General features: G+C 32.4%; 2 protein-coding genes across 4 annotated transcripts; one reads left to right on the top strand and one right to left on the bottom strand.

Moving 5' to 3' along the window:
- The first annotated feature begins 158 nt into the window (after positions 1–158).
- LOC115243307 (DAZ-associated protein 2-like) lies at positions 159–16534 on the top strand. 2 transcript variants are annotated; one of them, XM_029820179.1, is made up of 5 exons: positions 160–324; positions 12763–12831; positions 13612–13715; positions 13805–13951; positions 14186–16534. In XM_029820179.1, the coding sequence occupies exons 1-5, from the start codon at positions 309–311 to the stop codon at positions 14363–14365; spliced, it is 516 nt and encodes a 171-aa protein (XP_029676039.1). In that variant the 5' UTR covers positions 160–308; the 3' UTR covers positions 14366–16534. The 2 variants fall into 2 exon arrangements, with proteins under 2 accessions (XP_029676048.1, XP_029676039.1); XM_029820188.1 differs by lacking the exon at positions 12763–12831 and having other exon boundaries at positions 159–324.
- A 475-nt stretch (positions 16535–17009) lies between these two features.
- On the bottom strand, positions 17010–21506 carry LOC115243207 (recQ-mediated genome instability protein 1-like). 2 transcript variants are annotated; one of them, XM_029820004.1, is made up of 10 exons: positions 21032–21506; positions 20706–20849; positions 20423–20626; positions 20149–20306; positions 19319–19600; positions 18924–19160; positions 18697–18847; positions 17954–18169; positions 17427–17522; positions 17010–17366 (listed from the first exon to the last, which is right to left on the bottom strand). In XM_029820004.1, exons 1-10 carry the CDS (start codon positions 21149–21151, stop codon positions 17268–17270), a joined length of 1707 nt encoding a protein of 568 aa, XP_029675864.1. In that variant the 5' UTR covers positions 21152–21506; the 3' UTR covers positions 17010–17267. The 2 variants fall into 2 exon arrangements, with proteins under 2 accessions (XP_029675864.1, XP_029675870.1); XM_029820010.1 differs by lacking the exon at positions 21032–21506 and adding an exon at positions 20957–21010.
- Positions 21507–21783: the final 277 nt, after the last annotated feature.

The following is a 21783-nucleotide window of genomic DNA, read 5'->3' as shown; positions in this document are numbered from 1 at the left end:
GTAAATTTTGGAACGTAACCCAAGAATGCTTAAAGTACATATTTTGTTGTGGATAGGTCTTGACGCGCATGTATTGACATAACGTTGGACGCTCTCGTTAATCAGGTTCGCAGGTCGAATAGGCGACGCATGCGCGAGAACGTACAACGCTAGCGCACTGCCACAGGCACGCTCAATAAACGGCGCTAGTGTTTGTCAAGTGTCATAGCCGTTCCCATCGGCCGATAGTGCTGCAAGACTTAAATCGGTGATTTAATTAAGAATAACGTACCTCTTTTTTTAGTAAAATTGTGAAACTTTAAGCAATAATGACCGACAAAAAAGGTAACTATATGTCATAATCATGCGTTACTGTTCGTTGCGTGTGTAATGTATACTGAGACAGTGTGAGGGAAATGTACAGACACATATGCATATCAACGCGCGTTCACATACACGTATACATGACGCATACATGCGTTTGCGCGCACACACATACGACACATGCAACATAAAACGAATACAAGTAGTCGTTGAGATAAGCCGTATACTTCGCCACTTGTCATTCGACGGGACGCTGACGCCAACGCGACTCCTGGTGCAAACGGTCCACAGCGCGGCCTGATATCGCTTGACCTTAGTAAATCGAAGCCCAGGCGCCGGCATGGATCGTTCCAGTGCCTAGCCCGAGTTGACAGAACAAATCAATACCGCACATCGCGCTGGGCATACAAAATGGCCTCCGGAGACTTGTTCATTCTCTTTCTTCCAAGAGAGAGAGAGAGAGCGACAGAGAGAGAGAGAATATTATTTCGTAGTTATACAAGGTTTTTTTCGTCAGGTTCAACTCTTTCCAAATCCTCATCTCTACTAGATCTCTGAAACCTCAAATTCCAAGCTTCTCAAGGTATATTTTCATGGTTTCACAATCTTGGATTCGCGAATTCTTGATTTTCTTTGTATTCACGAAATTTGTCTACATTTATGTTTTTAAGCTTAAATTTCCAATTTTTTTTGTACTGTTTTTGAGGTATCTAAATTTTTAGATTGCCAATTGTTAGGCATTCTTAAATTTTTGGAATGCCAATTTCTTGCAATTTTAATCGTTATCTTTTTAAATATTTGAACTGTAATTTTAATTTTTAGTTGAATTATTAACTTGATTTTCTTTAATAATTTATTTTTTATTCTTGAATTCTTGGGCTAACTCTTTAAATTATAACTTTTAATTTTTTTAGATATTTAAAATTTTTATCTAAAAATTTTTCAGAGACAAGATGTTATTTTTGTGGGACATGTAAAATATTTTAGTTTAATTTTGTGAGGTAAAATTTGAAAAATCAAACTGTTTTGAGTATAAGAAAAACCTATCAAATTTTATTAGCATATGGAACAAAAATTATATCAAGCAATTTGATAATCGAATTTTATATTCAATAAAAGTAAAAGAGAAAAAAGAAAACGCCGGTGGCCAAAATTGAATTATTAAAAGATGCTTTATACAATTTTATATTGTATACTAATAAAATTGACAGGTTTTTCTCTATTCAAAAGTTTGATTTTTTCAATATTCCATTTGTTCTTAAATATGTAAAACAGCCGAATAATTTCAGCAACTTCCTTCAATTGTCATCCTCTGTACACACATGCATATATATTTACATAAGTACAATATATAGGGTGTGTCGTAAATCGTATATACAAGCGAAATGAAGATGGTTTCTTATGCAAATGCAGATTGAAAACGTAGAATAAAGTTTTTTCATTCAAGGCTTTATTTTCGATAAAATCGCCTTTGAAGTTTCCTCGAGTAGATGTACACGTATTGACTAATAAACAGAATCGGCTGAATGGATTTTGCTACACGCAAGTATTTCTGTTCGGATTTGTAAACGATGTCATGACGTAAATAATGTTACACTCTGTCTGTGCTATCATTTTCATTACTTCTTATTTAAGGTAATAAAGACATCGCATGAAAAAAATAATTCATGCTATAAATAATAAAAATTGTTTAAAATTACAATTACAAGACAAAATATATAGGCGTTCAAAAATGTGAAAATTCGAAACGCATTTAATTCACACTTCTTTAATTCGCCGTGTAATACTTTGTGTGATAAAAAGGACGACATTTTTATTAATTTATAATTTAATGAAATGAATGCACTACTGAATTTGTTGCATTATTTTAACCCATTATCAAGTTACGATATCGTTTATAAATACGACCAGAAATAGTTATGTGTCACAAGATTCATTGAGCCTCGACGGATCTTCAAAATTGATTTTATATCGAAAATGAAGTTTTGTTTAAAAATATTTCATCCTACATTTTCGATTTTTGTTTTTCTAGTAGCTATGTATGCATATGTGCGTATATCATATGTATGATGTTATTACGTGCGTGCGCATATTATGTACAGAATATCCTCATATCATGATCACACACATTCTAAATATTTTCGTTAATAATTATATAAAAATATGTCTAAAAAAGTAATATGTTTCTCCAGAAAGTACATGATTAACGAGAAATATTTTTTTCAGTTTACAGTTTTTGCGATTTCAAGATTATTAAAATTATTTTATATAATTTATCGACATATTATCGACAATATTATAGCATTGAAGCGAATTCAACTTGCTACAACATGATCTTTAGACGATTTTGAATACAAAGAATGTTTGTTTAAATCAATTTTAATACATTATGAGAAAGAAAATGTTCAAGAATAGTTACAATATTTTGTATATACTGGCTGAGGGTCAAAAATCGTAGCACAACCAAAATAAAAATTTTTTAAAGAGTAAATTTTAAAACGTGTAGAATAAAATTTCTTATACTGTAGTTTTTGTACATGTAACATAAGATTGTTAAAAATCAAGCTTAAAAAGGTGTAAATATGTTATTAATTTCCCCATTTTTAAAGTTAATTTTTTAAAAAAACAAAACTTTATACGAATTTAAAAAAAAATCTTTTTTTCTTATTTTTACACAAGAAATTACTTCTGTTTTAGTTGTGCTATGATCTCCGATTAACCCTGTGTGTGTGTGTGTGTGCATCTGCGTATGTTATATAATTATGAAATTAGACATTGTCAAGTATTAAATTGTGTATTTTTTCGCAAATAACACATCTATGAGAACACGTCGTGAAAATATGAATTCTAAACTCGGTGATTTTCAACAAAGATTCTAAGAATACAAACTCATTTTTATTTTTATTTATTTATTTTTTTTTTTTGGTTCTTGTTAGTGTGATATTGATATATTGGAGCTCCGGAGGTCATCTCTTGATATTATTCAGTGGTATTTTTGCAGATGCAGCGGCTGGTTTTTGCAAAAGTAAGAATGTACAAACATCACAGAGAGAGAGAGAGAGAGAGAGAGCGTGTATGATTAAAAAAACTCATAGAATTTAAGACAAAGTTTCCTAAATAGTTTCGTTCGATAATAATCGGACAGACACTGAGTTCGAAGCGATCGAGTCCACTTGTAAGCATTTGTTCATTTGCTCAAGCCGTTCCAGGTATCTCGGATTCGTTTTTGTTCCTCCTGCATGATGGAACGGAGATCTGTAACATTCCTGGAATAGCTTTGGCAGAAATCATTTTCGCACAAGCGTCGTAAAAATACATAGTAACTTCGACGGTGCGACATTTCATTATCAGGTCTGGTCTGTTATCCCTAAGCAGGTGCTACGCTCCTATAGAGAGCACAGTAGAAATATATTATAAGGATACATAAAGCTTAATCTAAGTAAGTGGAGAGCTGATGGCCCTCCTTATGATAATAATATTATTAGTAATGTGAAGACACGGCGGCGGGCGTATACTGCTGCGAGAGTCTGTGCTACCATTTATATGTGTATGGCGGTGTAGCAGTTGAGCGCGGAAGGATAGCGCCTACAGTTTGGCTGTCAATATGTTTGCAGCGGACCATTACAAAGACGATTTGATCCCAGTCAGTAGGTGGAGCTCTGGAGATCGGCGCAGCCTAAGCCACGTATCTAACCTCACCTTACTCTATATATTACCTTAACTCACTACGTGTTTATACCAACATATATTACGTACACACACAACACACACACATACATATATGCGTGTGTGTATATTATATATATATATATATATATATATATATATATATATATATATATATATATATATATATATATATATATATATATATATATATATATATATATATATATATATATATATATATATATATATATATATATATATATATATATATATATATATATATATATATATATATATATATATATAATATACACACACGCATATATGTATGTGTGTGTGTTGTGTGTGTACGTAATATATGTTGGTATAAACACGTAGTGAGTTAAGGTAATATATAGAGTAAGGTGAGGTTAGATACGTGGCTTAGGCTGCGCCGATCTCCAGAGCTCCACCTACTGACTGGGATCAAATCGTCTTTGTAATGGTCCGCTGCAAACATATTGACAGCCAAACTGTAGGCGCTATCCTTCCGCGCTCAACTGCTACACCGCCATACACATATAAATGGTAGCACAGACTCTCGCAGCAGTATACGCCCGCCGCCGTGTCTTCACATTACTAATAATATTATTATCATAAGGATATATATATACATACATACACATATGTATGTATATATTACCTGTTATATATACGTTGAGGCTAACGCAAAGAAATCGATTGCTTCTGTCATTTGCACCATGCATTCCTTTGTATTGTAATAAGGACAAGATATCGTTAAAAATTCTGAACACATGATAACATCTCGCGTCAAGCATGATATAATTTCTTAATGATAACAAGATCAGGCAATAGAATCAGAATACTAACAATTAAGTGAGAAAACTGGCAAATAAGAGCCAAGCCGCGGATATTGGTGCGCGAATGTATTGTTAAATTTTAGCAATAAATGTGTAATTTATCGATTTTAATTTAAAATTTGACTGCAACGACAAATATTGTGTATGTCAAGTTTTAAAACTCCAATGTAATATTTATATATTTATATCCATGTTAAAGATGGACCAGAAAGCGGTCCGAAACGTACATTTTTAATACACATTTATATATATAATATTACTAAAATTTAACAATACATTCGCGCACCAATACCCGTGCTTTGGCTCTTATTTGCCAGTTCTCCCACTTAATTGATATAATTTTTTGATATAAATGCTATAGCACATTCTTTAGAAGATGGATAGCTTTTTAAACAATAATTTGGAAGTATAATATAATAATTTTTTTTTTAGATGCAAGTGATATTGTGTAGCAAAGATATGAATGACACGTGCAATTAATGCCATTCGGATTTAACACGTTGCAAGATTTATTCTTCTCTAATTAATTCCTAATATAATGTAAGTCCTGAATTTACGTTGTCATTTCAAAATTACTGTAGAATGTATTACGATCCTAGGATTATTGATTTTCAGATTTATATATCATTTCAAAAACTCTTTTCATATGCAGAGTGTTTCAAAATAAGTATACATGAAAAAGGAGAAAGTAAACAATTTTGAAGCAAACGCTTGAAATTTAATTATGCAGAAGATTCACACGTAATAAACAATTTTTTTTACCAATAAACTTTTGTTTACAGTGAAAGAATTTTTAGTCCATAAAAATAAATAGTTCTAAAAATATTTTTTGATAGGAAGCAATCGCTAACTTTCTGCTAGCCTCAATGTGCATAAAGGTATAGAATGCACCAGGCGTCTCTCGATTCAAAATAGAAAACGCCCCACGTTCAAATTGCGAATAAAATGTGACTTTCAGCGCAGCTATGTTAAAAACATGTCACTTAAGACATACGAAAATTTCGCATTTTCAAATTCTTCAGACCTTTTAACGATTAATACAACATGATCATAATCGAGTCTTGTTGTTCTTTGAGAAAAAAAAAACATGCAGTGGAAGTTGTATGTTTAATTTGTATATTAAATACTGTACTAAATATTTCTGAGAAAGAGTGCGCGCATGGAATTTGAATTCATTTTCACTTTTGCTGCCATGGACATCACGTAACGCTTTCGCGCCGTTCGAATGGGCGCGTTTGAAAAAATCAGAGGCGCAGGTCGTTATATGTATCCAAATCAATATAGCTCCATGATATTGATATGGGTATATCAATATTTCGTATTAGAACTTCGTGATATTGGCTGACTACTTTATTAACTGTCCTTTTATATATTTTTTTTTTTCTTTTTTTTTTTTTTTTATTCTATGCTCGACATGTCTGCGCGCGTGTGCGTCGCAATTTTTTCCTATGCAATTTTTATTTTTTTAATAACCATGATAATTTAATTATCATAAAATAGTAGATAATTTGAGAACAGAATTAGGGATCTTTATTATTGCGTTAAATTTATATATATTGCTTTGTTATATCAAATTGAATATTATATTGAATTTTGCACATCTTTCATTCGATAAAATTAATTAAAACACAGATTCTTCTAAAAGTTTTTTAAAAGCTTGCGTTATATATAAATTTAAATACGTTCGTTATATCAGATATGATTACTATTAATTATTTTAATTTTCATCTTTTTTTCATTAATTACTTTGATTGTTTAACATTAATGTAACTTTCTAGCTTATTTGTATTATATGATTCAAATCTGTTGAAATCAAATTTTATTCAAATATTCGCGCGCGTACATGGCGGGCTTCGCGAATGTACACGAATGCTATTAAGCTCAGCGTCATTTTTGACGATATTTATACTTTATTTGGAACTTGCTAGCTCACTTTTAACAAATAGTGCACATTGCTTGAAACCACGCCACAAGTTTCCCGAAAAATCATAGCATGGTAAAGTTAAAAAGAAATAAAAGGGAAAAAAACAGAATCCCCCAAAAATTTTTTTTTTTTTTTTTTTTTAAGATGGTTTGAAATAGAAAAAGTGCAAAGAGAGAAAGAGAGAGAGAAGATAGCATTGATTGACTATGAGGGAAATTCGTGGTCGCGGTTGTACGTCATAGACACGTGGTATAGTTAGATATAGACTTCCTCCTTCGATGATTGTAACCTTACATAGATTCTTCTCAATAGCTTGAAAGTAGTTTGACTTGAACATTGTAGTGAGAGAGAATCAGTGAATCATGAAACGTAATCTCACACCTACCGTTCTGCTGCAACTCGTAGTTGTCGCGTGGCTGACTTCAGGACAATAAGAGAAAGAGAGAGATAAGGCAGTTGTGCGGCGGGAAAATTCAAAGTGAAATTGCGTTCACCTTTAGCATCCCAGTAGATCTCCATGCAAGTACGAGCTTTGTACTTTCCACCAATGATTATCTCGGCTTGCATGCTCCAAACGTTTTTTCCTTGGCGATGAGGAGTGCGCGATCGCCCACTCTTGTGAGAAAGAAAAATCGAAGGGGGCGGTCGTGTTCCCTGCTATATATCATTGTTTTTATAATCGTGCATGTTTTTTTCTTTTGATATGCTGTTTTAATCGATTTAATCTCACTCGATTTCGCTTTCAACATTGTTACTTCATCTACGTTCGGTCCCTCCTTTGAATTATATGCAACTAAACAAAGGCAGGATCGAGCGGTCTAATGTTATCATTTTGAATCGTCGTATTGTTGTGTGATCATCGTAGTTCCATAAATCTCGGCGTCGCCCCGGAAAACTCGCCCATGCCATAAACAATGTATTTATTTCGTAACCGCCGCGAAAAAATATACGTTGCATCTTATATTATTATATTTTCACATTATGTACTATTTTCGTTAAATTAATCAACTGGCAATCGGGGCGAGGTCTTCCAGCGTCGCGATGACTGCATGTGCATGATTGATAGGATTTGTACACTTGTTAATAGTGAGTTTAAGCAAAGTAGCTAGTAAATACGCTAGTCGGTACTGAATAAGAGTGTCCTCATAACGATCTAGAGATCATCGGGAGCGAATAATTAAAAATCTTAAGTACACAGGTTTACTTCTCTTTTTTTGTTTTTTTTTTTTTTTTTTTTTTGCATCTCTATAGTTTTAAAAATATATTCTCTTTCGACATTTTTAATGAAGATTTTTTAAGAGAGAAGCGATATATTCTTTTTAATTCTTTTTTTATTATGTATTGCAGGATGTCTTTACTTCAATTTCACGGATCGATATTGCAGAATTTACAAATACATAGTTTCTTAACAATTTTCCGATGATCCAGTTTGTCTCGAGAACACATCTTGTCCACGGAAGCATTTCGATGAATGACCGTCCGACAGAAAAGAAATAGACAAATTCTTGATATTGTTTGTTGACCATTTAACGTGGATTGTTGAAAGTAGAGAGGTAGCAAAAAATGAAAAAGATACAACATAGCGTCGAACTGCTCATTGGGACAAATCAAGGAAGTGAAAGAGAAAAAGAGTGTACATGGAGAGAGAGGAAAAAAAAGCGATAGACACTTTTACCATTAAGCCGTACTAGCATTAATATTACAAAAATTTAAATAACCGGGTTTTCTTTCTTTTTTTTTTTTTTTTTTTTTTTTTTTTTTTTTTTTTGCATCTCTATAGTTTTAAAAATATATTCTCTTTCGACATTTTTAATGAAGATTTTTTAAGAGAGAAGCGATATATTCTTTTTAATTCTTTTTTTATTATGTATTGCAGGATGTCTTTACTTCAATTTCACGGATCGATATTGCAGAATTTACAAATACATAGTTTCTTAACAATTTTCCGATGATCCAGTTTGTCTCGAGAACACATCTTGTCCACGGAAGCATTTCGATGAATGACCGTCCGACAGAAAAGAAATAGACAAATTCTTGATATTGTTTGTTGACCATTTAACGTGGATTGTTGAAAGTAGAGAGGTAGCAAAAAATGAAAAAGATACAACATAGCGTCGAACTGCTCATTGGGACAAATCAAGGAAGTGAAAGAGAAAAAGAGTGTACATGGAGAGAGAGGAAAAAAAAGCGATAGACACTTTTACCATTAAGCCGTACTAGCATTAATATTACAATCGGTTGTGACTGATTCGATTATTGTTTGCACCGTGACACATAGACATTTAACTTATTACTTCCCAGAGGTTGCGCGAAAGTGCGGATAGACCAACGGTTTGTGAACGTGCAATATGGAAGATTAAAACAAATTATCACCCAGTGTACATTTCAAAATAATAAAACCGACGATCAATGCAATAATTCTCACATTTTTCAATTTTGGTCGTTAGTATTTAATTCTTTGGAAATAAGTTCTAAGAATTACTAGGAATTGTCACATTCATAAAGTTTTCATTATCCTTGTTTTTTCTGAATCAGTGAATTACTGTTTCTCTTAAAAAATCTTTTGTCTTTTAATTAACTTTTCCGATTCCTCGTATTCTTAGATCGTAGAAAATTCTTTTTATAGCAAATACTTATTTGCATATCTGGATACGAAAGTAAAGTATTTTCAGTATCGATTACAAACTCTCGCAGAAACGGTCGTGTTGAAAGCTACACTGGATCGTTTGTCTCCGCTGATTCGAGCAACCTTTGGTCATATCATGAACAATTTGGTGTGGGCTGACATTTATGTTAGAGAATATATCCATCTCCCTCAACACCAGCGCAATCGCGCACACGACGCCTAGAGGACAATCCTCTTTCTAGAAATTTGCTGTTTTAAAAATACTTTCGATAACGATTAGAATTTGCATTTCTCAAATATTATTTAAAATGATTTGTATGACCAAATACGTTCTTCGATAATTTAAATGAATATTTTTAAGAACATCTTGAATATCTAATATGATTACAAGAGAAGTGAAATTTTACTGTCTCATCTTTTTTCAATTTTCCTCAAAAAAAAAAATAAATAAATAAATTTTTACTTATTCTATGATTTACATTCGCGTATATATTTTATACATCTATTCTTTTCAAGTTGTCGGCTCTTAATATATCGTTTGCAAAGATACATTTGAAAAGAATAAAGAAATATTTGGAAGGATCATTAGCCTCTTGATGGCGGCGACACGTAGCGCATGGTGCGATTTAGATAATTAAAAGGACTAGAGAAAAAAATAGGCGGCCGAGCGTCTCGCGGCGCGGCGTCGCGATGCGGCCGGTCGCTGACGTTAACTACTTACTACTACACACGATTCCGAGGAACTTTTAATCATGTTTAACCTTTATCTCTGGATATTTGCAGAAATTTGTGGTTTGCTGAGTCTTGTCACGACTTTTTGAATGTGTGGAGTCTGATATGTGTATATAGTCTTATATGCTATATATGCATATATGTATAAATATATTTTTATATATATATACATATATTTTATATATATATATATGTATATATATATACATAACTATCGTACCACTATACTCATTGTATAAATTACACATTCACTGCCCCGAAAAAGAGAAAGAGAGAGATGTAGAGCCTCTTCTTCTCGATTTGACTTGTGAAATCGCATCTCGTCATCGCCAGCGATGACGAGGATGACGATGATGATGAGGATAATGATAATAATGATGGTATAATAATGATGATGATGAGGATGTTAATAATGATTATGATTATAATGAACATGATGATTATTATGATGACGATGATGTTGATAATGATGATGATGTTGAGATGGACTGCCGTTCTCACATCGCGAGTCCTTTGATTATTTGGGCTTGTTTTAACATCACTTTTTGGAGCAACCGTTATCCTTTTTACCTCCTAGCTTTATTTTAGCTCTGTTTTGTCGTTTTTTGTTTTTTAAACGCGGCCGAGCTTCGGGATTTGCTGATTTGTATTTAGATTAATGCTTAATCCGTTATATCCAAAAGTCATTCTATTCTTCATATATTGCTGCAAATTTATAAATAATATAAAGCAAAAGTATAGTTAAAGAGTACATTGGAATGTAACGGGTTAATTACAGTGATTGAGGAAATAAAGTAAACAATCGTAATACAAGATATTAACAATCTTGAAAATTTCATACATTCGAATAAATACTGATATATTAATTTAAGTGGATCCCTCAGGCTCGACCTGTTAGACGAATGTATTTGGCTTCTACTTTGATTGCGTAACGCTATTTGCTTTGAGATCGGTTTCGTATCAAATCTTAGTTCTAGAAGTAAAGGTTGCTCGGTGACGAATCATTGTTCGAGAATAACCCTCGGCAAATGCAGAAATTGAACTTTAAATAATAGAATTTTAATAAACCTTTTAAATAGAGAGAAACAAATATTTGATAAAAAATTTTGGTAATTTATCATTTTTTCCGATAAAATCTATTAATATATCAAATTATTCTCGAGCGTGATTCGTTTTAACTCCTTAAGCGTGGATCCATTCATGTGGATGATCTATTAGTAATCTCGATGGATCCTCGAGAGGGTATGGTCTAAGGTGATCAATTTCTCGAGAAAAAAACATCTCAATTGATAAAAACCCTTGCTTTGCACGTGGCGTGAGCGAGTCTCTCGGAAGCTGCGCTCCTTTTCCTGTGTGTATGGGTGTGTATATATATATATATATATATGTGTATGTATATATATATATATAAATTAGATTAAACATAAAAATGTTAAATCTTATTTTATTTGTATTTTAAAAAGGAGATATATTTTCCAGGGAAATATAATATTAGTTTCATCAATTTTGAGAAAGATAAGTGATGAAAAATCAAGACCTAGTTGACTAAAGTCTTTCAAAATGTGGAGTTGATCACCTTGTAAATGTTTTTATTAAAAAAAAAAAAAGGTCCGCCTGCGCCCCGGCAATTCATGCTGGGCGGAATAAAGCTCAAAGAGAGGCCCCGGGAGCGACAGGCGGGCGTGATATCTTCGGTTATTTCTTTTCACCATTATTTAGTGACTAACATTGTTTGAGCTTTAAATAGTACCTTGATCAAAACGGTGTATGTCATGTGTAAGATATACTTGGGTGTGGGAGTACTATTCTGGAGGTCGGTAGCGCATTGGACAATCTCTCTCTGTTATGGCAAAAATGCGTTTTTTGGATTATTTTCAAAAGTACAATTCTAGAGAAACGAAAATCATCTTATAACGCCATTTATTATTAATTATCCTAACGAATATTTCGAATTGAGAACGATTTCGAAGCAGTTATTCTGAAACGATTTAGTTTAAACTGAAAGGGATTTCAAAATGATATTATTTCGAAGCTAGTATCTTGAATTTGAAACGATTCTGAAGCAGTTTTCTCTTCAAGATAATTTCTATTATTTATTATTTCTCTTGTTATTTACAAATAAGATTGCTTAATTAAATGCTTCATCTTGAGATATACACAATATATGTCTTACATTAATAATATAATTTTACATTGTTGAACTTATTTTTAAATTCTCTATTGAAAGTTTGAGATTCGCTAAGAGTTGCATATCGCGTAATAATAAAATTAAATTAAAGATTCGTTTCGCGACTGCTTTGAATCATTTTGTGAATCGCCAATTCTTTTATTCTTGAAAAATTAATACCAAAAAAGCTGCTAATATCATCCCAGAACCATATCGGAGAAGAATATCCAACCGCGTCCCGATCTCGACGACGCGCTCTACGCGTGCTCGACGCGGATAAGAGTTACACAGTCTGTCAAGATGTGAAGCGCAGATTGTGTTCCTTGATACCGCGTCGTGGACGTGGACGGTGCGCCGGCACTCGTCCTTTCTGGCAGTGTGGTACCACGTACCATGTTGGCTTAGATTGAACACACACACACATGTCGTTCACGACCTGCGAATTCAGTGAAATTGCATTTCGCATTGCCTTGTGTTGCAGCGTATCCGGTGGCCCCTCACCCACCGACCGGCTTTGTCCCCGCGCCAACGCAACCCCCAACCTACGGTGGTAAGAACTGTGTGATTTCTGTTATTTTATTCTTGTCAAGCTAGCAGAGCCACTGTGGCATACTAGAAACAAAAAACATATAATAGAATTAGAAGTTATTCATAAATTTTCGAATTTTGAATTTGTTACTTATTATTGGAGCAAAAATTTTATGTCATTAGTTTTTTTTTCTAAAGCTGGAGTTGAATAGACGTTTACCTATTTCTTAAAAAGAATGTCAGATTTCGTTTAATTTTTGCAGAATTTTAGGAGCTGTTTATGAACTTTTAAATATAATTTAGCTTTTTTTAGCTCCAGTTTTCTCTTTCTCTCTCTTATATCCAAACATTACTTCTCATACCAAAAGTACTGTAATTTTTAAGAGTTTTTGGATTAATTAATGAAATTACAAACGAATCTTTATGGGAGTCTATGTTTGATTCTATTTAAGAGAAAAGTATTAAGTTCAATATCTCTATTTTTTAAGTACATACACATTGAAAACTTTGTACAATCATTGTCAAAAATTTTGTCATAGTTTCTCATATTAATATGATTAAGCAGACAAAATATGTATTTTTTTCTATGTATTTCATATCTCTCTAGGACAGATATGATATAAACTTTCTTATTGATCTATATCGAGAAAGACAAAGATATTCCATGTCATTATTTCTTTCGGATCGCATTGGATCGTCAAAACTACTTTTAGATTATATTGAGTATCGATTGTATTGAGTTTAATGATAATGTTTTATACTAGCTATAAATTGAATGATTCTGATAACATATATCCGATAGTTGCAGGCGCCGCACCCTATGGAGTATTTCCCAATCAACCTCAATTATATGCGACGCAAGGTCCACCGCCACCGACATATGACCAGACTCTTACGCATCCTATGGTGAGAGTTATCATCTAGTATTTTATTTCTACAAAAGACATAAAAAGGGAGTCAGAACTTGAATGCAATCTATCAATAAATATCTTTAGATGTATCAACCAATGTATGGACAGGGATATCCTTTGCAATATTATCCACCGGGATACCCATTGCAATATTATCCGCCATTGGCTGCGACCACAGCATATTATCCTGCTATGCAGCCCGCTCCTGTAAGGCCCACTATTATGGTACCTGTAAGTATCGATATATATGTAATAAAAGTATTGTTTTTTTCTACAATTCTTCTATTATCTGCTAGCTTTTTCCAAAAATGCGTATATATTATAATTATTTAGCACCATATATACAGAATATTTTTCTTTCTAGCTGCCATTTTTAATAATGCATTTTTAAATCTTTTAATATGTTAATAAAAGAAACATCATATATCACAAGCACGGTTAATATTAGTAATATTCATTTCGTAGAACGGTTTCGATGGTACCCGGTTCGATGGCATCTCGCAGCCGGTGTTGCCGCCACCACCACCTGGAGTGGCCGCGAACGCTGCACAATTGGCCGCGATGGCTGGTCATAGCGTAGCCCTATCGCAAAAGAAGGGTTCGTTCCTGGGAGGAGGAACGGAGGGCGGTTATACCTTTTGGTAAATCGCAAACCACAATTTGTGTAACATACATACATACATGTAGACATACATGTATACTACTCATACATTACATTAACTGTCGGAAGCGCTGTGTTGTCGAGGCAACGAGATTATATAGGCAACTTCTGGTAGAGCTCCGCTTTTAGGCCATTGCACGTGGAAAAGTTTCAGCCTTAATAATCATAAGATCGTAAGCAAACCGACCAACAGTCAAACACTCTTGTTTGAAATGCTTGACTGTGATTGGTCGATTAGCTTACGGCCTTACGGTTATGACAAAAATTTTTTCACGTGCAATAGCTTTCTCTCACTGCTATTGAAGGCAACACATATAACACACACATTACATTACATCGATATTTATTAATATTGATAAAACGTGTGGGCGGACTGATTACACATTCGCGCGCGCGTGTCACACGCGTATACACACACATACACACACATACATACAGCAACAGCAGCACACATACACACACATTTAAACATAAGCAGCAACTGTGAGAATTCTCACACGATTCACCTACGGCGATATTTGCGATCGATAGAAGCAATCCAATGATCTCAAGGACACTGTCGCCGTCTTGGTGATCGATTTGCGTATTTCATGTATTGTTGAACTGGAGAGAATCATCTTGGCCGAGAAAGACTCGGACACGATGACGCTCATCGAACATCCTAAAAAGATAGTTTTTTGAAAGCTCATTGTTCCGTGAAAATCGGGATGAAAGCATTACACGAGTTTTGAAGGATCCAAAGATCCGAAAGTTTCGAGAGAGAGAGAGAAAGAGAGAGCTCAAGATTATCCGTAATTATCGAGAAAAACGTCCGCTATCAGACCATAGATTCGAGGTAACGGAAATTTAGAATTTTCGCAATTGAAATTTTTTAGAATTCAGAAAGCGCAAAAACTATAATTTGTAAATGATCGAATCTAAAGAATCGAAGAATAACTAGATCCGGAATTCCAAGAGAAATTCGGAATTTTAAGAACTTTAGAATTTCAATTTGTGTTTCACACACGTAAGAAATTTGTTCTTTTTAGCTGAACTGAAACGGAATAAAATTAAATAGATATATAGATATTTAGAAATTGAAAACAAAGAGAAAAAATGAAAAATGCAACAAGTTCTGCTAAAAAGATCTATGTACTTAGAGATCTGACTTTTCATAATCTAAGATTTTAGAACATTAACGATACGAGTCTCCAGTTGAATTGTTTAAGGAAATAAAGTAATAATTGAAATTTATAATCTTGATTTTGTCAAGATTCAAAATATTCAGGATCTACCATTGGTTTAGTAGTTTCTATTAATTCAAGGATTCAAAAGTTTCAAAAAGTTTTGATTTACCGCTTAAATTTTCTTATATTTAATTATTAATTAAAAATTGTTGACGAGATAAAACTAGATAATACTAAGAATCTATGGTCATAAATTCTGAGAACCTGTCTTTAGAAACCCGTGAAGGGATCGACGGTATCGGAGAATCCGAAGGCTCGAAACAATCGTTGTGTCTTTCTTACGAAAAAGATATTGCGAGAATGTTATTTTACAATGAACTAACTAGTTAGACCAGGAAAAGGTGGACTAATGCCATTGATGAGAAGCGATCGATATCGCTGCGCTCATCAAAGCAGAAGAAGAAAAGAATCAAGAATAGAGTGCATGAACCCAATGTCGAATATTGTAGGAATTCACGTGACATATTGCGTTGATATTTATATTTAAATTATTGTTATTTAAACAATTTATTTGCAGACCCTCCTTAGAGACAGAATCATCAGTGCGACATGTTTCAACAATTAATTTTGTATCTGGAGAGACTGAGGAAAAAGAATGGGGAGAGAGAGAAAATGAGAAAGAGGGAGAGAAGGGGGAAAAGAGAGAGAGAGACAAAGAAAGTGGAATGAGTTTTGTTATCACGAAAAAGCGTGCAATAAGCGTAAAACTATTGTAATAATAATAAAAAAAAACAATATTAATTGAAACTGTGCACTTGTTATTAGGTTGAATAAATGAGTGAGAGAAAAAGAAAAGAAAACAGAATATATGCGAGCGAATGACTGAGTAAAAGTGAGAGTGAGTGAGGCAATAGCGAATGAAAGAAAACAATGAAAATGTATCACTGCGCAATGATCAACTGTACCAGTTAATAAATGCTATGATCATGAAATTCGTTAATTGAAATTTGTTCTCTTTTTATATGTGAATGATATTACATTCTTTTATAAGGTATATAAAGCTTTATAACTTTTACTGTATTTTTTTAAATTATATTTTTAAATAGTAATCTACAACTACATACACACACAGACTTTCCCGGATGTTAAATAAAATGAATTTTACGAAATTCGAAATTGAACTATATAATCTCTTTGTGTTTTGTTATGATAAATTTATCTATTTAACAATTTCACTTCACGTGGTTTGGCAATGGGTATCATAAACACGTCTGAGATCAATGATTTTCTTGCTGATATATCGTTTTCTGCTAGAACATTTTTATCAAATCTTGAAGTTAAATAAAGCAATAATAGAGAGAACATAATTTCGATACATTTTCAAGTTGAAAGTTAAATTTATGTTTAGAAAATGTTTGAATTTGTAATAGGAGAAAGGGTTCATATATGCTTTGCCAATTGGTTTTGTTTATTAAGAATGGCATTTATTATAAATTGTAAAAAAAGATTCTATATCTTTAAATTCTTAAAATATATACAATACTTTTGTTACAGTAACTTAAAAATATAGTTTTTGTACTATTCTGTACTTACACAAAATAGCGAATCTTTTTAAAGTTTGCAATGTTATAAGTTTGCCTATCAAACTTCTCTGGCAATTCATACATTTCACTTAATTATTCTGACATTTTCATAAGGTTTTCCATTTGTTGCAAAGTAACTACATAATATTAACAATTTTGGGAACTTTATCCTGAGCCAATTCCAGTTCTAATAATGCATTCAGATTTTCAATTTGACGTTGCGCCTTGCGCAAATTCTGTAAAAAGTGGACTTTAAAGAAATGCCATTCTCAATATCGTCTAAAAATTCAACTTACCAGTCTTAATTCGTTATTCACTTGAGAATCTAATTTAGCAAGCTTTTTCTTTTGCGAAAATTCCTGCACAGAGAATCCGATATATTTCTCCAGGATCTAAAAAAAGGATACAAGATATAATCCGCGTTTATGAAGATATCACCGACTCTCTAATATCTAGTTCTCCTCTGTAACCATATTAAATTATGTCAGAAGAAATCATATAAATTTTCCTTATGCTATATATTGACAAATTTATTTTTTTGTATGTTATTTATATAAGTATTATTACATTTGATAGTTTATATTAATAAAATATACCGAAGATTCTTTTTTCAAGATATGTGGATTAATAAGTAATTAAAAATCTTAATTGTTATAATATTAATTTTCGTTGACAATGTAAATACATATTGAATATGTAATTTTTTAAACAGCGAAACAAAAGACTTTCGTGCGTGTCTTTTCAATTTTTATATCATAATTCAACATGGTTGTAGCAAGAAATTGGAAGTCTTTGAAGGAATCTTTTTTTTTATATCGCTTACTTCAGAATCGAAGCAGACTTCTATACTAGAAGTGTGATCCGCAATCAGTGCAGTTACTGCCCAGTATTTACCCTGTTTTTTTAACGCCGAATGATTCTTGACTTTAGCTCTCACTATTTTTCGTACTCTTCCTATGATAGGCTCGGATAATATGTCGCTTAGGACATTGATTGTTTCTGTGTTCTTAGTTGGCTGGGCTGTGCTGGGAACGCTCGCCTTTGGCAAAAATATGGAATTAAGCAAAAAAGAAAACGGCAGTTTTAATATAAAAAGATTATGTGTACAGAATGTTAAAAGAATATTATTTAGATTAGATAGTACTCATTAACAAGAGGAAATTACACGCTGTTCTTTAACGATATATAAGATTTACATCAGTAAATCCAAAACATATGTAATTTCTTAAAGAATTTGCAATTCTGTGATAGAAACATCTGAAGTATGTGTGAAATAGATGGAAAACACATAGAATCTTTTATAAATGTCAGAATGAAAATATAAGATAATCCCTCATTTTTACATCAGTGATAAATACAAGCAGATAAATCACTTGCTTTATTAAAACCGCTTTTAACTCTCATTTTAACCTATATTTACTAAATACTTTTTATTTATCTTAATGAATACTATCAATTTTACAGTCTAGAATCCTTTAATATCCTGTACACACACAATGCATACATATACACGCGCATGTATGCACGTAAAAGATAATATATACATATATTTTCGCAAATATATACCACAGATTTTTCGTTTTGTTTTGTCAGGCCTGCAATAGAAATATTCGTTTTAACTTTCTTTAATGTATTATGATTTGTCAATTTCGATTTAGGCATTAATGGCGAGGAATATGCTTTGGTTTCATTTTTTGACAGGTTTTCATCTTGTTGACTGAAATAATTTGAAATAAATAAATGTGAAAATAAATTAGAAATGATATAAAAGAAAAGATATGAAGATAGAGAACCTTCGTGATTTTTCTGTGCGAACCATGATCTCGCAATCATCGAAATCGAAATCATTGTCGAGAAATTCTGAAGCATATTCATTCCTAAAGGAACTTGTAGAAGGCGGCTGCTTGTTGCGAGAATCGTGTGCTGAGATTGATGTTTCTTCGACTATCATTATATCATCCTTCTCACCAAATTTTTCAATTTCCACTCGCGATGTAGGATGTACAGGTCTCATGGGGGAATCATTGGGCCTAAAATAACCGCTCGGTATAATAAAACTGGAGAACACTAACACAGGCAATAAAGTAATAATAATAAATATTCTTATATGATTAAAACGATGGCGATTATTTGAATAAAATTTCAATTAAAAAGTTAATATCTAAATTTTTTTAACTTTAATACTAACCAATTCTCTAAGGGATCAAAATCTATGTCTTCTAAAAAGTCTTCCGTAATTTCATTAATTTCTCTGGTTTGGTTTTCATTACTTCCGATACAATTTTGAATAGTTTCAGCTTCCTGATTTTGCCGTTCAATCGCTGTTACTGCTTCCAAATCGACTATCTCCTCAAAGTCATCATCAAATAATAAAGTGTCATTGCTATTAAGATTGTCATTTTGAACATTCTGATTCACAGTTCTAAGTAGCCCATTGTCATTATACGGGTCAGGATTTTCTGGTTCTCCACTGAAAAATACAATAGATATAAAATCAAGAAACTGGAATTAGAAAATTAAAAATAATTTAGAGAGCTGGTACTCGCATATAATTTTTTAATTGGTTGATTAAGTAATGATTTGCTGCAAGTTGAATATAAAGGAATTGATCCACTGTTTAATTTCATGTGTGTATAAATGTTTGTTTTGTTCATAATCGGCTGTTTGATAGATGTAAATCAATCGATCAACTAAAATAATCCGTTTAAAAATTGCATGCAAGTGTTTGCTCTTAACACATTACTAATCAGCTGCATGTGTCCTATATTTTCAGCAAAAATGGATCTTACAACAATTGACCAAAATTTACATCTATTTATTAATTCATGAATCAAAAGAGTTTTCAATGTATTTCACTAATCCATATTATCAAACACGAATGATCGCATTCAAAAAACTTATTTGTTTCAATGTATTTTGCAAGAAAAAAACTCATGATTTCTCACTTTTGGTTATAATTAATATGGCTGCAGTGAGGACACAAGAGCTTAAATTCAAAAATAGTCAACAGAGACTTACAGAGCTCTAGCCAAGACATTCTCCAACGCATTGGACTGCAATAGAGATTCCACTTCCCCTCCAATTTCCTTGTATTTTCCATCTTCCAAGAGAATAACTCCGCGTCTACAACTGACTGGACCAGTTATCATCACTTTGTATCCAGGAAGCAACATATTCTGCAAAAACATTTGTATACAATTATTATTACTTCTTAATTCGGTAATTTAGATGAAAAGTTATTTGTTCAAAATTTTTGCTGTAAAAAACGTAATGTAGTAATGAAAATTCTTACAGTCATTTGTTTAAGCGGTTTGTACTCTATTGCAGTAATATCCTGCACTCCATCAGTGAGACACAATTGTATCATTCTTCTAGCTTTCGGTTCCCATTCAGCTTGTCTCTCTTCTTCTGCTACTATCAAGTTCTCACTATTGATTTTACGAATTTCACAAAGTTGCTTATATTTAGAATTCGCTATATCATACATCTTGTTCACCTATAATTAGATTGAATGATCTTTATGTATAAATTTGGATCCAGATATATACACCAAACAAAATGTTCCTCAAACTCACCTGAAGTATGTAGGTACCAGTCAATACAGTATGCACCTGTTGTATCAAGTTCCTCGGCAAACAACCATTTTCATTGTTGACTTCCCGCAAATCACTTAGTTGCCATTGGCCTTCAACAAATTCCAGAATGTGCCTGTCTGTCATCTATAATGATAATTGTTAATGTTATTATTTAGAGTTCTAAGTAGTCTAATACACTAAAAAATTTTGTCCATTATTAAATTTTTAAAAAACTCCTCAATTTTTCTTACAATACAAGGCTTTGTATACATCCAACTTTATGAGTTAAAAATATTTAATATTATAAAAAAAAAAAAAAAACATACTTCACGAAGAGTTTTGTCCTTGACAAAGTATTTGATGCAATCTCGGAGCCACGCATCGTTCATCATATAAAACTTTGCATTCAGCTGGTTTTTTATCCGTTTCAGCAAGTTCTCGTTCATTTTCGCATTTTCTCTTTTTTCCTCGATCAAAAATTTAAATATTACTTATTAGTACCGATCACAGTGTTGTAAACAGTTGTTGGACGGGCTCCTTTTTTCGCGCATACGTGATGTAGATGACGTAATAATGACGTTTACACGACAGTAATGTCACGTATGGTACGTTCGGAAACATCACCGGTGTACACACGAGCATCGTTCTATCTTTGTTCAACTTTTAGTAAATAATAAAGATAGAACGACGCTCGTTTGCACACGGGTGATGTTTTCGAACACAGTCCTATGTGTGCAATGGGTAGCTCAGTTTTGGCGGGATTTCGTTCGAATTATAAAATGCTATAATAGAGCTGTTTGTTGAGGCACTTAGGTAATTTAGCAATATATTTTGTTGAGGGGCTTATATTTTAGCTTTTTTTGTTTTATATCATTCATATTTTATGTATTCTTAAAACATACAATATAAAAATTATTAAAAAAATCTTGAAAATATAGATCTTGAAGAAGAGAATTTATTTTATTACATAATAATTCTATTCAATAACAAATTTTATTGTATAAGGCTACTATTTGTATCTTTTTTAAATGTTTAATGGAAAAGAAAAACGTAACAAGTTATTTATATTTTAATATAT

Source organism: Formica exsecta, unplaced genomic scaffold, assembly GCF_003651465.1.
Source record: "Formica exsecta isolate Colony F162 unplaced genomic scaffold, ASM365146v1 scaffold120, whole genome shotgun sequence".
In the NCBI taxonomy this organism is placed as follows: Eukaryota; Metazoa; Arthropoda; class Insecta; order Hymenoptera; family Formicidae; genus Formica; species Formica exsecta.
Note: the sequence above shows the minus strand (reverse complement) of the source record. Positions and strands in the feature narration are given on the sequence as shown.